This window comes from Haemaphysalis longicornis, unplaced genomic scaffold, assembly GCF_048455015.1.
Source record: "Haemaphysalis longicornis isolate Haplotype H1 unplaced genomic scaffold, Haemaphysalis longicornis Haplotype H1 scaffold_3, whole genome shotgun sequence".
NCBI classification, from domain to species: Eukaryota; Metazoa; Arthropoda; class Arachnida; order Ixodida; family Ixodidae; genus Haemaphysalis; species Haemaphysalis longicornis.
In genome coordinates, this window is record NW_027526335.1 from 224,069,078 (window position 1) to 224,086,036 (window position 16,959).

General features: G+C 50.3%; 1 protein-coding gene across 1 annotated transcript in view; it reads right to left on the reverse strand.

The window, feature by feature from the left end:
• Window positions 1–16,959, reverse strand: part of LOC144176012 (signal peptide peptidase-like 2B) — a 105,964-nt gene that overhangs the window by 45,955 nt on the left and 43,050 nt on the right. Inside the window, exon 8 of the mRNA XM_077705110.1 lies at window positions 10,865–11,034. Coding sequence (XP_077561236.1) covers window positions 10,865–11,034 — 170 coding nt within the window. The remainder of the gene's footprint in view (window positions 1–10,864; window positions 11,035–16,959) is intronic.

A 16,959-nucleotide genomic window follows, 5' to 3' on the forward strand; every position in this document is an offset into this window, starting at 1 on the left:
TGAGCTTCACTGTCGGTTGGAAGTCTGGACAGCTGACTCCTCGAATCCTAAGGCCATAGTGAACGTGCAGGATTGCCCTGATCACTTCATTTCTCCGTCTATTTGGGATGCGTGATTTCAACACGTTCATATGTGAGAGTACACTCTCGACATCGGTGTTGCTCAGGGGCATCGCCAACAACGACAGAGTGAACTCTACTAATTCTTTGAAGCAGCTTTCACCACTCGCACGCGCGAAATGCAGGACTTCTGCCTAAAACGAAGCGATGTCATTTTAGGTCATATATTTCCCTGGAAGCAAGCACAGCTGCCTATATTGGGTGTCCAGGAGACCTACATCTCCCTTGAACAGTTTTAGGAGGGGTACATCCTGTAGCGGCTGTTTTGCTTGACACTTAGTAAGGTTGACGTCTGGGCTGGTTGGTTCCACATATTAAAATTACAGCGCAATAAAAACACACACAAAGACAAGTAAGAAACATACGCAGCACTGACTTCCAACTGATACTACATGACACGGGAGACATTTATACATGCAAGATATAGTGACATTACAGCATGAAAGCAGATAAACAAGATATAAAACGCACTGCAGTTTATCCGCCCGCCGTTGCCGTTCAGTGCCAAAAACGTGCGTCATTTAAATAAGCTATTTCCTTCGCAGTTAGTGAGAAGGAACACTGATGAAGTCGTCCCCTAACCGCACAATCTCTTCTGCTTCAATTATTTTCCTTGTGGTTTGATTGGCACTTATGCTCAACACCGTACTAGATTTTTTGCGAAAAGACCACAGTCCAGAATCCATCGAACAGTCCCATCGAACATGAGGTGTTTATTGACACATACCCCAAAGAAAAGAATAAAAAGATGGTGCGTGCGTTCAGACTAAGTTGGTTGGAAACCTGAATGATCACTTTTTAACCATTTGACGACCTCTGATGATCCAAAATCGCTCACGTAACTGCACCAACGTATCTCGAACGCCGGCGTGAAAAAGCCGTCCGTGCTCGTTTTCAATTATTAATCTTGTAAATTCGTCGTCTGGAGGAAGTGCGATTGGGTGTTGCTCACTGGTCGTGAACTCGGAATTCTGTAGCCTTTCCTCCCACTCTAATCAAACGATCATCACGGTAGGGCAAAAATTTGCTGATCACTGGATGGGTCAAATATTGTGCATGAAACGCCCGTTCTTGAGCTTTGTAAATCCAAAATGTCTTGGCGTTTTCAGTTTCGCAAGTGATCAGGGGTCCAGTTATTTTGCGGACAAACCGCATTATCCAAGCCGTGATGTTCAAGACCTTTGTCATGTTGTTGATCCTTGTACGGTCGAAAAGCTCGGAACCCTTCCTTACAGTTACGGGTAAAACCTGTGTCCGTTCTTCTGTGGGTTCCGCATACGGTTCACCGGGACATGTTCTATTTGGCCATTTGTCGGTTCCTTTGAGCAGCCAGTCAGGTCCTTCCCACCAAAGTTTGCTTTCTTGCAATTTCGTAGCCGATATTCCCGACGTTAACAAATCTGCAGGGTTCTGATCTGTCGGCCAGTAACGTCACTTTTGAACATCGGTTATGGAATGGATCTCACTCACTCTGTTTTCCACGAACGTATTCCACTTTCCTGGGCCCGAGTTCAACCACCCTAGAACCGCAGACGAGTCTGTCCAAAACGAAACTTGGCAGCGGGTACCATACTGCTTCTGTACGGTTGACATCAGCCGAACTGCTGTTAGAGCCCCAAGAAGTTCCCACCTTGGTAGGGTCTGTGTTTTCACGGGGGCGACTCTTGTTTTGGCGATCAGCAGTCTAGTCATTGCGTCACTGGTAGCTTCGACTAGCACGTAGACTGCAGATCCATAAGATGAGGTGCTTGCATCAGAGAACACGTGGAAGGTTGTTTTGCTGGGTTCATTTGACAGCACAACGCGTGGTATCTGTATCACGTTAAGAAGACGAAGGTCTTCGCACCACTTGTCCCATTCAGTTTTTAAGTCTTCCGGCAAATTTCCGTCCTAGTTCACCTTCCTGTTCCAAGCCTTCTGAAACAGTACCTTGGCCTTCACTGTGTATGGAGTAATGAAGCCATATGGATCGTATATTTTGGCTGTGATTTTCAGCATAATCCTCTTCGTGCTCGGAATTGAGGCTACCAGTTGCATAATTTCAGACGTGTCGAACCCGTAGGTATCCTCATCCGGGTGCCATAACACGCCTAGAACTTTCTTCCTTTGAGGGATCGTGAAATCAACATAAGAGGTAACGGCGTTGTCCTCTTCAGCAGCGGTCTTCAGCTGCGGTTCATTAGTCGTCCATTTTCTAAGGTGAATGCCTGCTTTGCTAATTACTTTGGCTGCATTGTCACATAACAACAAGGCATTCTCGGTAGAGTTGGCGCCTGTCTCAAAATCGTCAACGTAAGATTGATCTTTCATGGCTTTTGTAAGTTCATCATGCGGACCTGTCCAAGTTTCAAAATGGTAGTGTACCGTTGCGCTCAGTACAAAGGGACTTGAGGTAGCACCAAAGGGAACACGGTTCATTCTCCAGACAAGTTGCTTCGGCAAGGTCTGTCCAGGAGTCGGCGGGTGTTCGTACCAAAAGTACCGAAGTGCGTCACGGTCGTTCTCCGACAACCAAATTTGCAAGAATTCTTTTTCTATGTCGGCTGTTACGGCGCCTCTGTACATCCTTAACTTGAGAAGAAGAGAAAGTACAGATGGATTCAGGTTCGGACCAGAGTGTAACACGTCATTCAGTGACAGTTTTCCAGGTGAACTAGATGACGCGTCAAAAAACACAATTCGAGTCTTGGTTGTTTCCCTGTCGTTGCGGATGAGTGCTCGGTGCGGCACGTAGTAGACTGGACCGGCTGCTTCTTTTTCGTTGCGGGTTCGGTGTAGTTGTTCTAGACATATTCGCGTATCATCGCATCGTACCGAACGAGAAGCTCTTCGTTTTTCTGAAGACGTCGCGTGAGCTTGGCGAGCCGATCTTTCACTTCCTTTAGATTGCAATCAAGCTCCGGAGCGTTATCCTTCCAGGGAAGACGAACTTCATACTTGTCATCTTTTCTCCGTATTTTTCTTTTGAATTCAGTGAGAACAGGATCCTCGACAGATTCTTCATCCTTGTGGTTAAGGATACCAATGTGCTCAATCTGCCAAAAGGCTTGCAGCTGTTGAGACAGTTTTTCATTGTCGTCACTGAAATTCTGGGCCAATACCTTCATGACGCCAGTGGAAAACGTGCCTCGGATATTCTCCGTCCTTTTTACCGGGCCCTGTAGCGTCCAACCGAAAGACGTCTCAACGGCAGTTAAGCCATTTTTAAGCCGCCGAATTTTTCCAGTTGTGACTTTCCAGTAATAGTCGGATCCTATGAGTACCTGAATACTGCCATCTGTTGAGGCCTCAGCATCATCGGCGAGGCGAAGATCCCGAACGTCCTCTCCCACGCAAGATGTAGGAACCATGAACGGAGTTCCACTGCATATTGTTGGTACCTCGAAGGTTTCGATCAGAATGGCCTCGCCTCGGTGTCATGACGGCTTGTAATCCAGAGTTTCACGCGTCGTAGAGTTTGCTTAGACGGGCCCATTGCTCCGAACGTTTGCACACTCAGGGTCTCCTTTCCGATTTCCTTGCAACTAAGGTTCTTGGCTGTGTCTTCCGTGGCGAACGTTCGTTGACTACCGCCGTCAGAAGGCAGCGGACAAGTCGCGGCTGAGTGGAGCCACGTTCCCAAACTTTAGGTGTTTGTAGAAGAATGGTATCTTCGGCCTGATTCACAGCGCTGGTCACTTGAATTCCTTTCGTGACGAGCTGCCTCTGAGTGTCAATTATCAAAGGAGCAGCGTATTTGGATTCGCAGAGGAACGTGAAGTGTCGGCCTTGGCAATTCTGACAACGCAGATATCTCCAATTCCGACAGTCCTTGGCTCGGTGGAATTTTTTGCAACACTTATACCTTCGGCCGCTTCGCTTGAGTATGTTCTGGTTCAACAAGGACGACAGAAAGACCAGAAACACAAGCGCTCAATCGCAACTAGTTTTACGGGAGGTATCTTCCCATATATGTATACACCAAAATTCTCCGGACCACGTGCCCAAGAACACCACAAACAAAAAATGCTGCAATCAGAGAGAAGATTCCAAACAATGAAATTCACTCGCACGCAGTAACACCGATGTCTCACTGACGCACTGGTCCCATTTCTTCTTGATATGAAAGGCTTCCAAGGGCTCCCTGGCCAATGTGTTTTCACTTCTGCCCAGAATAGTAAGTTTCTCTAAGAAAGGTCTGCATCTGGACTGCGAAGGACTGAATGGCCTGCACTGATCAGAATGCGCTGGTAAATGCGCGCCCGTATTTGTCTAGTGACGAATTGTGCCCGCGGGCCCGATCCTTGACACAGTTGCCCGTCTGGCCGATATAAGCCGTTTTAGCGAAGACGCACCAACTTGCCCCACAGTGTGTTCTACTGAAGGACAGTGTTGCCGAGACGAAAGAAAGTACACGCCAGGTGCTGCGCCTGCGCAGTGCCATTTGTTCAACGCCCAGTGGTTTGTAGCATGCTCCCCAGACACATCGCCAGCCGTGCTCGCAACTCCCGCAATCACACCGAAGCGTCTCTCGACCGGAAGATAAACATAACCACATTTCCCGTAATTAACGCGCCGAAGCTACGCGGGGGCTACGAGGCGCGCCGTAGTGGGAGGCCCCGAAATGATTTCGACCACCTGGGTGTTTTTAACGTGCGCCGAAATGTCGATGCATGGACGTTTCAGTTTTCTGCTTCCATTAGGAAAACGGCCGCCGTCGCCGGGAAATGATCCCGCGTCCTTGGGCTCAGCAGCGCAATCCTTACCCATTAAGCCACAGCGGCGTGTTTTTCACCGGAGTTGACGCCAGCACCAACATTGCGTCACCTAACTAGAAGAGGGGGCTAAGGATTGTGGGAACACATTGATTACGAGCAGACAGAACTCCAAAAAATCCAAGCCTTCAGGGTCTAATCGCATGAATTTTCAAGCTGCTTTTCAATATTCATGTGGTTCTGTCTCCGCTGCATCTCTACTGGGAAAGCGACGGCGGGTGACGCACAGCCAAGTTAAAAATCACCCTGAAATAGGTACCAAATGACCTGCCACGTATACGAACGCTCGGCGTGGCTCTGGACTCAAGCAGCAAAGCCACACTCGCAGTCGCCAAAAAGTGAAATTTTAACCGACTGACCACACCCCAAAACGACCCGTCGCGGTGGCTAAGTGGCCAAGGCGTTGCGCTGCTGAGCACGAGCTGGCGGGTTTGATTACCGGCTCGGCGGACGCTTTTCTGATGGAGGCGAAAAGCAAAAACGCCCGTGTGTACGAGATTTCGGCGCACGTTAAAGATCCCCGGGTGGCCAAAATTAATCCGGAGCCCTCCACTACGGCGCGCCTCATCGCCTGCGTGGCGTCGGTGCGTTAAGCCCTACAATCAATCACATTACAAAACGCGTATCCAAGAGACGCGCTAAAAACAAAGAAGAAGAAATGGTAATACACTTTAAGCCACTGATCAGAAGCCGGATTTCGCACAGCCTACCACGCCTTAAATTCCCCCGCACCACGAAAGTCAAAGAAACCATCAGGACAGCATATGAGGCAATTCCCGACATCGAAGTCTTGACCTTGAGAGCAATTCCCAACCTGTGGACCACCAGGGCAACAGGCGGTTCTGAAATAAGGGGAAGGGCATGGACGAGATGGCGGGATTGGATAACATTCGGAGGCCAAGAACGGACTCGGGAAGCGCAGGAGAAGAGCGGGGAAGGTCAATGCCAGGCTTCGTCCGACAGTAGACGTAAATAGGAAGTTGATGATAATTATGGTGAATATGCCCAGAAATTGTGGTTTAATGACGCTTTAGAATAAATCACAGAAGCCACTTTAGTAGAACCACGAGATTGGTCGGACAAACCAAGTCGAAACTAGCATTGTATAGAAGACTGCTATCTCGTCGGAAAAGAAACGACTGCACTCCATGACAAAAATGTCACCGATTTAGCGACTCCGCGTAAAACTATGCTTTACGAAGGAAATTGGCACTAGTCCACGCTGTGATGGTGGTTTGAAAAGCAAAGCTTTAAACGACACACAACAATTTCCCATGCAACGGCACTTGAATTCACACACGTGGGTCTACAAACAGCGAAACCAGAGATTTCATTTAACCTGGAATTCGCGGGGGCGGCCTCCCGAACGCAGCAGCGTCGGCCACGGCCGGGCTAGAGCGGAGGACGCCGCCGCTGCAGCCCGACCGTGCGTCGGCAGAAAGAAAACGGAGAGTAGCGTCTTTCGAAGGGTGAGACAGTTGAACCTGACCATGCTGATGTGCTCGCTCGGGGTACACCACCGCGCGACGCTAGGCCGACACCGAAATAATTCGGAATGTGAGCTATGCTGATTTAAACTAGTTTAGTAAGTTTTAAAATTGCGAGAAAGCTGAAGGAACTTTTATATTCGCTATTGATCACAACCAGTTGCTCCTTTCGCCTTTTGTAATACCTCTTAAAACCCAACTGAATTAGTATTCACTAATTTAGAAAACGGAGTCCCATTCGTGGCAAGCAGTACGTGCGCAAAAGGTAGCGTTTCCCCAGCGGGCAGATGTCTGTATGTGGTCTCTACATTTTGTTGTCCGGTCCTGCAAACCAATCCTTAACTTATCTTTGCCGTCATAATCATCATCATCATCACCAGCCTATCTATGCCCACTGCTGGTCAAAGGCCTCTCCTATTACTCTCCAGTATCCCGGTCCTGTTCTAGCTGCGACCAATTTATCTTTGCCGCACTACCATTTAATTCACTCGGGTCCGGGTTACCCAGGAGGTGCTGTCGGACAAGTTAACCAAGCCGTGCGAAGGAAGCGCGCAATAGACGCAAAGCTGCGCCAAAACAGGCCCAAAACAACTGTCGCTAAAGCAGACTGCAAAGCCGTACCGCCGACGAGCCCGCCGGCGATCAGGCACCTCCGCGCGGGGAGCGCTGGGTAAATTCGCCCTGCAGTGTACACTATACAGTGTTCTCCGTGGGTGAAACCTTCCGCCCCCCCCCCCCCCCCCCACCCCCTGCCGCCGCCTCCGCAGCGTTGAGAATTTATTGTCCCGCACGCCGCGAAAGAACCGTTGGCTGTAAGGTAGAAAGACTTGCTTTAAAAAGAAGTAAATTGCTTTTTGATATTTTGTTTTGGTTTTTCGGTTTGATTTTTTGTTTCGGTTTTTGATTTGGATTTTTTTGGCTTTGATTTTTGTTTTTGATTTTTTGGTTTGATTTTTTTTATTTTTGGTTTGACATTTTTTAAATATTTTTTGGTTTTGGTTTTGATATTAGTTTTTGACATTGGTTTCTGATATTTTTACTCATTAAACAATTCTCAAGTTCATTACACGCCAATTCGCCGTCACCAGTGGACGTAAAACAATGTGGTGTTCAAAACTGTTTTTTGTGTTCGAGGATATACAGAAACATATCTCCTGTGGAAGCTCCCTATCTTAGGTGTACAAAACACAGGGTGAGAAGTTGCGGGAATAATGAACACACATTATATGCGGCGTTGGGCGACATCATGCGAGTTACGAACCAACTTTATAAGCGTGGAAGGAACGACGTTTGCCGTCGTGTAAAGGGAGTTGAACGTCATGTAACAAGTTCTATGTATGTACGGATTACACCTTTGGCAGTAACGCCAGTGGAGAGCGTCGGTTGGTGTGTGTTTTACCTTGCTAGGGGCATACATCTGCGCGACGAGGCGAATTCGGCGCACGGAGAAAAGCACATTAGCAACTCGTCAGGAAAGCAACGCTCTGGAGTCCAACGAAATTAACGTCTATAACTGAAAACTTCATTTCGAGCGCCAAGAGCCCGCTGCAATGACATAACAAGAATATCTAGTACCACGGCCTCCTGAATATAATGTTCAAGAGGTTATGACAGTGAGCAGTGAGTGCAAGACACAGAGTTCGACGCACCAAAGCGAGGCGCAGGATTCATCTTTGTAGATCGCAACACTCTTGTCATATGTTATTTCTGCGTCAATGACCGTGTGGTGGGGGACATGGGTTTCGCACGAACGATCGCTTGCAGTTGGCCACGGTAGCAGCTGTGTTTGAAATCGAAAGCATACGCGCACTCACACGTAGGCGGACTCAGCACGGCGCTCTAATAATACGCAGCGCGGAAGTTCGTCGGGAGCGCACTTATCACTCCCGCAACCCGAGGCGGCAGAAGTGATGTAGAATGTCCGTGGTCACCGTCGTAACGTGATACGCGCAGTTTAGGCGGCCGCACACGCGCAGCGTTCCAATCATGCGCTGCTCATTACCATAAGTACTCTCCAGAAGTTCTTCGGGAGCCCCCTCACCACAATCGCAAGCCAAACCACTGAGCACAAAGCCCGTGGTCACAGAGAAAACCACGACGAGAAGCGCAGCGAAGGAAGCGGACCACAGGTCGACAGCAGCTCATTCATTCGTTCATTCATTCATTCATTTATTTATCCGTCTTCTGTACAGGATTAATTTTCTGGTCAATCTAAGCACGCAGTGCTTGTAAAGTGACCAGGCAGCTGGTGAAACAACAGCACATTTCCATGAAAAGTAACGCAATAATTCTCTCGTATTATTGCGTTACAAAACAAAATAACACATAAAGCGCACACACGAAAGAAGCGTCTTCTCGCTCCCAAAAATTCATCAAACGAAATTAAATGTTACAGAACTCTTATGAAATGAACATACCAATAGCACACTCACAGGAATACAATTCAATTCGACCTCGAAAGCGTATAAACATAAAGTAACATGAATACAAACAAATTGAACACAAGGCGGTAAAGAAATCCCCACATGTCAAGTGGCATTACCTACTCAGTGTTTATTAAACCTCCACACCATTTTGCTATTGCTTTGTTCAGTTTCCAGTTCGAGTTTATCGTGCATAGTTCATCAGTTAATTCATTGAATATTTCCGGAACATAGTAGTTTCGTACTCTTTCCATAGTTACTGTACACTCGTGGTTTTACATACCTTTCGGTTTTTCGCAGTGCCAGGCTCTTTCTTACCGCAACCCGAAACTCTTTAGTGAAATTGAAATAGCGATTCTTCAACACTACACATTTAAACAGTTCTTTCATTGGTAGTATACCCAGGGCTTGGTATTTTTCCTTTGTACCAACGCTATCTAACGCTGTACCGTAGGTTATGCTTTTGACTATTTTTCGAATTACTCGATTAATTTATTGTTTTTTTGTTTTCCGAGCAAGTACCGTATAATGTGAACCCATACGAGAGTAAAGATTCAGCTAGCTATCGTTCTTGACGTCACATCCGGCAACCGTCACAAGCGGCAAAGTCGCTTAATTTGTTTTTTTGATGCCTGGTTGGCGCATGCGCATTAGGGCTCGTCCACCGTTCGTGAACGTCTGGTGTGAAGGTAGCACCGAGCGCATCGTGTTGAGCGGGGCCGGACCCCGGCAGTTGCTGCCCCGGTCTCTCGCGCCACCGCCCTGCGGTGCAGTTGGCCGAAGCAGCCACGGAGCCCGGGAGGCCCGGCGCAGGCGGCGTGAGGTTTTCAGGAGCAGCCGCTGTGGGCGCCGCCCTTGGGGAGAAAGCCTCGAAAGCGGTGGTCGCGTCAGCAAGCGACCTCCGCATTCTTCGGCTGCGGCTGCCGGCTACTCCTAGATCTGCCAACCTGCTGTGCCTCCCAACCACCAGAGACTCGAGGCAGTGCAACGCGTTTGCGGGTTTTCTAAACGAGCTTCGCGGTGACAGGCATCACACTGCGAAAATTTGGGTGAACTGGCATGGCGAGGACGTTTGTTGGCGTATTGAGGTTTTCCAACGACTCTTGTGCAGTGCGGCGCCGCTTGAATTCTAGTGGCGTTCATTCAGGGGTCTGTGAACTGTGAAAACCCGCTTTCCCAACTTGGTGCGGACGATGCGCCTGCGGCGCTCGGAGACGAGTACGACTGCGCGGCTGTTGTCGGTGGCCTTGGAGAACAGCTGCGGCCACAGAGGGGTTCTCTGGCGCCCTTGTGAGATGACGCCACCGCTTCGACTCACGGGATGCGCCAGCGCGGAGGGCGAATGGAGGGCTTCGGCTGCGGTGCCTGGTGCAGGCCGGTGGTTGCGCCGAGCGAGGACGTCAGGACGTGCGGCGTCGCAGCAACCCGGCTCCTTTCCTTCTACGCTTCACCGACCATCGTCCACCGGTAGCGCCGCAGCAAAACAACTCCGGCCGCTCAAACAACGCGGTGTACATCGACGACGTAGAAGACGGGAGCGCGAAGGTGGTTTTGGGAATAAACCCTCTCGGAGGTTGGCGTAGGTTGCCTTCGCGTCACACCTGCCTCCCACGGCGGCACCGTAGACGCGGCAGTCGCGTGTGGGGGAACCTCTGAGTCAGACCCACACCGCAAGCTGAGGTATTAGTTTTCTAAAATGTTGACAAACTTGCAAATTCACGTAAAGTAACTAGAATGGGAGGGCCATACAGGAGCGAACTACATTCATATTAAAAATACCATAAGATATTTGTAAAAAGCGGACGATGAAATTAGTTTAAGGACATTCTGAGCCCCGTACTGTGGCAATGTTGGATGCACAGTTTCAATTGTTGCACTCGATTTGCGTGGCGAGATCTTACTTATAAATTAAGGGATCAGCAACACTTCCTCCTAGGTAAGGCTAGACCATGGATAAGGAGAATGTATTTCATTAAAGCACTATGCACTGCATGTCAGATGACATCTGCAAGCAGCCACGGTACACGAGGCAAATGGCGTTTAGTTAGTCCTGACGCATAGTCGGCGAGGCCAGCACGCACCGAGGTATCGGTAGAAGTAGTACAGCACGAGCAGCATGACGCTCATGTGCATGACGAACATGAGGACCACCTTGGAGGAAACGGGCACGGCAAACTCCTCCTCCATCTCGGCCATGCTGTCCGTGAAATCAGAGCGCTCGGTCGGCACGCCTACGGAGCTGCTTTGGTTCCTGCGGTTGAACACAACGGGCCTGAAACGAAGGTAAACGGATGCGGGGGACTCGCGTGCAAGTTTTTAAGTGCCCCTGGCGGGGTTCGCCGTTCGGTGATAGTTTCACCGCCGCTGTGCCTGTTCATAGGACTAAAGGGGCGGCCGCATGGTAACCGTTGGCACGGCATCATACTCGACTCGTGTGCGGCACTTTTCGATTGGCCCGCATTTTTATGCAGGCTCATCAGAGCGGTCACTTCGGAGTACTAAAATCCAAGGAAAGACTTTCTCCCGCCATGAGAATGATGTGACGTACAGCATCCTCGTAGTAGCGACAGAGTCGCAGTGAGTGGAACAGACTTTCTGGATGGGTCATTGCACGTTTTCATCCCATCAGTACGCCTCAGTACAAAACAAAATCCTCCACTGAGAGACGAAATTAATGCGGAAATCTGTTACTGCGTGGCGGGCGACATTGACTGGCAGGCGCGAATAGTGCTGGCGCTGCACTCGTGCTTGTGCAGTTACCAAGTGGTTGTAATGCGGCCCAAGACTAAACAGGCAAATTCAAGTGCGCAAACATGGACAACGGAACAGTCCGTGCAAGGTCAGAGAGGCAGACACGGTGCCTGAAAGTGTTCTGTGTGTTCTGAGGCCGCAGCTGCGGTATATAAGACGGGGACGTCACCGCAGTTGCAACTTGCATAAACGCCCCAGCTTTGAGCGGCTGGGGCCGAAGAAGACCTGCTTCCGCGCGCAATGTACTCAGCCGCCGGGAAGAGTCCGCGAGACTGGCAGACAAATGTCACATATGCAAATGCAGCCGCTGAGTCGCCGTCCCAGAAAATTACTAGACCACATTGCCAAGTTCCTTTGCGTAGAGGGCTACTGAAGGAGCACTCGCGCTTCCAAATTTCGCGTGCGCGTCCACCCCTTCCCCCCTTGCCCTACCCTCTAACCACGATGTTAACGGCTGAATCTTCCGCCCTAGCGACTCTTGCACAATAAAATGCACAACTAAAAGAACAATTAGCCGAAAACGCCAACCAAATTGCTACCCTCCAGCAAGAGCTCTCGGAGCTTAAGGCACTTCTCCCACAATCACCCAGTCCCTTCGTCCCAGCCTCACCACCAATGCCCGACAATTCCGCACTGGCACCCATTGTCTCTGCCCTGGATGACCTCAAGCGACTTTTTCAAACCAATTTCCCCGCCCCACAGGAAGAAGTCACCTCGCTGTCGGGCCGAATCAAGGTTATACAAGACCGCAACGCTGAAAAAGTAAAACGCAAAAGGCACCGCCTTCCCAGTTCTATCCCTCCACCCCCTACAACCACTCTACTTGACGAAGCGATCGAGGAAGACTCAGGCTGTTTATAATGCCTTAATGTACCACCTCTCCATCCCTTCACATTTGGCATTAGAACTGTCGCTCCTTCGCCGTACAAAATCGTCCCTCCACCAGCTTATCGCCCCTAACCCCCCAGCAGTACTCGCCTTACAAGAAGTAGAATTCATCAATCCCTCTCTCCGAGACTACACAACATTTCAAAATCCCAACTCGCCGCGCACCGCCACGTTCGTGCACAATACCTACCCAGCGCAACATCATGCGCTCAGCACTGCAATTGACTACATACTAGTAGAACTCTTACCTACCAGAAAGAAGGAACCAAGTGTTTTTATCCTCAACGTCTATTCTCCTCCCTCTGGCAGCCTCCCGGAACTTCCTCTACTCCTCCGTAATGTCATTAAAATAGCTAAGCACCACCGATTAGTAGTCCTCGGCGACTTTGTTACACCGCACACTGCATGGAGTTACGCGCGCAATGCGAAATCAGGAACTACCGTCTTGGATGCAGCACACCGTCACGGCTTTACTCTTTGCAACATTTCCCTCATCCCGACCTGCCTCGGCTCCAGCGTCACCCTCGGATACTTCCCCAGACCCAACATTTATTCGTAACGTCTCCCAATACACATGGCAATGACTCCCCCCATACTCTCGGAAGTGAGCAGAGCATCGTTCACCTCACCATTTCAGGCATTACCCAGACCAAACTAGGCGCCGCCCGCCTCACACATTGGAAAGTCTTACGGGATACTCTAGAAGCTATTCCACCCGCCAATTCGGACCTCGATGAATGGACGACCACCATTAAACATGCTCTTCAAAAACACACCAAAGGAATCCTGCTCACGACCGAGTACATCGCACTAGATCCGCACCTCGATCACCTTTGGACAGCCAGGCACAGCCTGGTAACACGCTGGAAACGTAACAAAACCAGCCGGTGCCACAAGTTACGTACAGCTCACCCCACAAAGCAAGCGGAAGACTACGCCCAACAACTAAGTCAGCAGAATTGGCTCCAATTTTGCGCACAGTGACAAGGAACGCTTAGTACGCGCAAAACCTGGCACCTACTTCGATCCCTAACGGGTACCCGAGAGAAGAAGACCACCAATCAACATAACATCCGCCGCCTCATGCATGCCTTCCCAGGAGATGAACAAGGCCTCTTCAACACCTTACGACAAAGGTACAAACTTTCTCCACAGACCCCTCTGTCTTTTTATTCAGACTATACTGGTGGCCCTAACGCAACGCTGGACACGCCGTTTACCTACGAAGAACTCGAGGCAGTGATCCGCAACCTCACGCGCAACGCAGCACCAGGTCATGACAAAATGACTAATCGTCTAATACGTAACGTTCCTCCTGCGAGCTTCGACCAGTTCCTGAATCTTACCAATGATCATTGGACACAAGGGACGCTTCCGCCTGCCTGGAAACACGCTGACATCTCACTGATCCCCAAACCTGGCAAACCAATCGAGATACCCAGCCTGCGTCCTATCTCCCTTACTTCATGCCTCGGGAAACTGCTTGAACACATGGTTTGCAATCGCCTTACGGCGTACATAAAGATAACAACCTCTTCCCCACGACGAAGTACGGATTTCGACCTCAACTGTCTACCCAAGACGTCCTCCTGCAGCTCAAGGAAGACCTTCTCACTAACACAAACATTATATCCTCGCTCTCGACATCGACAGCGCGTTCGATAACGTTTCCCACGACGCCTTACTAAACAGCCTGGCCCCTCTCTATGTTGGGACACGACTATACAACTATGTGAGAGCTTTCCTTAAGTGAGGGTTTCCGGCCCACTGTCAAACTGTCTTTAGCAGCTTTTATCCCGGACGACCTTCCGGTTTCTTCTGGAGAAAAAGATTATCTTATCTTATCAACCACATCACTACAGTGGGGATCGCCCACTTACGCATACCCTCCTTCCCAGCGCTCCTCCGAGGAACACCACAAGGCTCCGTCATTTCAGCTCTCAAAGATCGGCCTCCGCTACTGGACACCGTCCCATCCCTCCACCATGCCCTATATATATGCCGGCGACCTTACGATATGGACCAACTCTGGTTCCATGGCTGAACAAGAGTCACTTCAACGAGCCATCGGCATCACTACCATATATCTCTCTAAATGTGGTCTGACCTGCTCCCCGGAAAAATTCGCACTGCTAATCCTTCAGCACAGAACTCGGGGACGACACACGGCGACGACGCCGGACCCGGCTCTTACTATAGAGACCCGCCCCGTTCCTCTAGTAACCCATCTCAGGGTACTCGGAATCACAATCCCATGAGATGGCTCAGGCTCGCACACCATCCTCGCACTTCAACGCACAGTTACTCAATTGGCACAACTAGTTAAGCGCATCACCTACCAACGTACTGGTCTCAAAGAAGCTGAAACTGCCCGTCTGGTTCACGCTTTCCTCATCTGAGGCCTTACATACGGAGCTCCTGACGTGTCCCTCAAACTAGCAGAGCACAAGAAACGGGACATTATAATTAGGCAAGCGTACAAAACTGCACTCGGACTCTCCACTAACACCTATATTGATTCGTTCTTACGCTTGGAAATACATAATATTTGGACAGAGCTGTGCGAATCTCAACGTACTTCGCAATTTCAACGCCTTAAGCTTACACCCACTGGCTGTAGTACCTTAGCTCGCCTGGGCTATCCGACCCCGACTCAGCCTCACCGCCTAGAACGTCTTCTGCCCCCCCCCCCCCCCCTACTACGCGCTCGTATTGAAGTCGCCCCGCTACCCCGCACCGCCCGCACCAACTACATCTGCACCCACTATCAGCATCCTCCAGACACGCTATACGTGGACGCATCCCCATATCCAAACCGATCAACTTATGCCGTCGCCCCTCTCGACAGCCAACACGCATTATCGCCACTGCCTCCATGCGGGTCTCAACACAAACTGAAGCGGAAGAGACAGTCATTGCGCTCTCCCTTACCTCCACTCGTCGGGACTACGCGACAGCAATCACGGACTCGCAGGAAGCCTGTCCGCATCTTCAAAAAGGTTTACTTCCTCGCACTGCCCTACAGATCATCGAACACTCCACTTACCTTCCCGAGGAGTGCCACATTTTATGGACTCCTGGCCATTGTGGGTTGGCTGACAATGAAGCGGCGCACGACGCGGCCCGAGAAGTGGTTCACCAGGCCATTGCCCCCGATCCCCCTCCTCCCACCCTGGATGCCCACCCCCTACTCACGTACAAGGATATTCTCACACACTACAAGCTTTCTCGTCGCACCTTCCCACCACCTCACCCGTCTCTAACAAAAGCCGATGAAATCACTCTCCGTCAACTTCAGACCCGGACCTTCCCTCACAATACACTTTGGCATTTGATCTTCCCCACCTCTCACTCACCACAGTGCAAGTTTGCCCCGAAATGGGCACGCTTTATCACATAGTATGTGAATGCTCCCACACACCCGACCTCTCTCCCACTCCCCACCCCTCCCCTTCACAGTGGGCGGCGCAGCTGTGCAGTTCTGAACCCGGCTCCCAGCTTACTTGGTGAGACGGGCCCGGACTGCCAGCCAGAGCCAGGGACTCCTGGACTAAGGAATCTCCCAACTGGTCTGCCTCCACGCACGATGTCGGATTGGGCCTCAATAAAAGTATATTCCTCCTCCTTTTCAGCACATTCGTATTTTGTAAACGCAGGGAGCATTTGAAGGATTTGCAGAGCGTGTCAAAATTGCTTCCAGTTCCAACTCGGAGGGACTAGGCAGGCTTCTTCAGGTACTCGTTAACTTATCACCCGTTTTGCCCCACTATACACACGACCGCATGCGACGGGAACCTTATATAAACAACTCTATTGCGGCAGGAAACGCTTTGCGTGCCTAGTCATCCATCGAACCTTGGAGCGCGGAGGCGTATTGATACAAACTTTTTTGTTTGCGGCCGAAAACGCGGTCCGCACACCAGTTTTTCAGCCGATCAGGTGGGAAACAGTTGTTTTGGGGGATGACCCTCAGGGGCTCCTTTCACATTTTTCCTTGCATCTCGTTTTTGTTACTCAAGCGGACATTTTTTAGTGCTGCCTCGCTAATGCTTGAAACCAAGGCCTGCTGGTAGCCTGCCGAAAGCAACCGCTCCATTTGGGTGTCCAAGCTGCGGTCAGGCGTAAGTAGGGCAAACCGGGCGACGCCAAAATGAGCGCCACAGAGAGCATGCCTGCTAGCTCCAAGTTGGAACTGGAAGCCATTAGGTTGAGCACCGCAAATCCTGCAAATGCCCTCCGCGTTCAGAAAATGCGCAGGTACGGAGAAGGTATCGCGGCAAACGTGCACACGAAATTGTTGAAGCCACGTGGGTAGTAGACACCCGCGGTGAAGACTGCGTAAGCACTCCTCCAGCAGCATTCTACAAGAAACCTGGACGCGGGATTTACTGGGATGGTGATTCAGTGGCTTATCGGACATGCATGTCGGACATTTGTTTGTTTTGTGTGCGTATTGTTTACTGACGTATATCTGACGTAACTTCCAGAAACTTAATTCCATTCATGGCGGACGTGCCTGGACAGAGCTGCGCGAGCT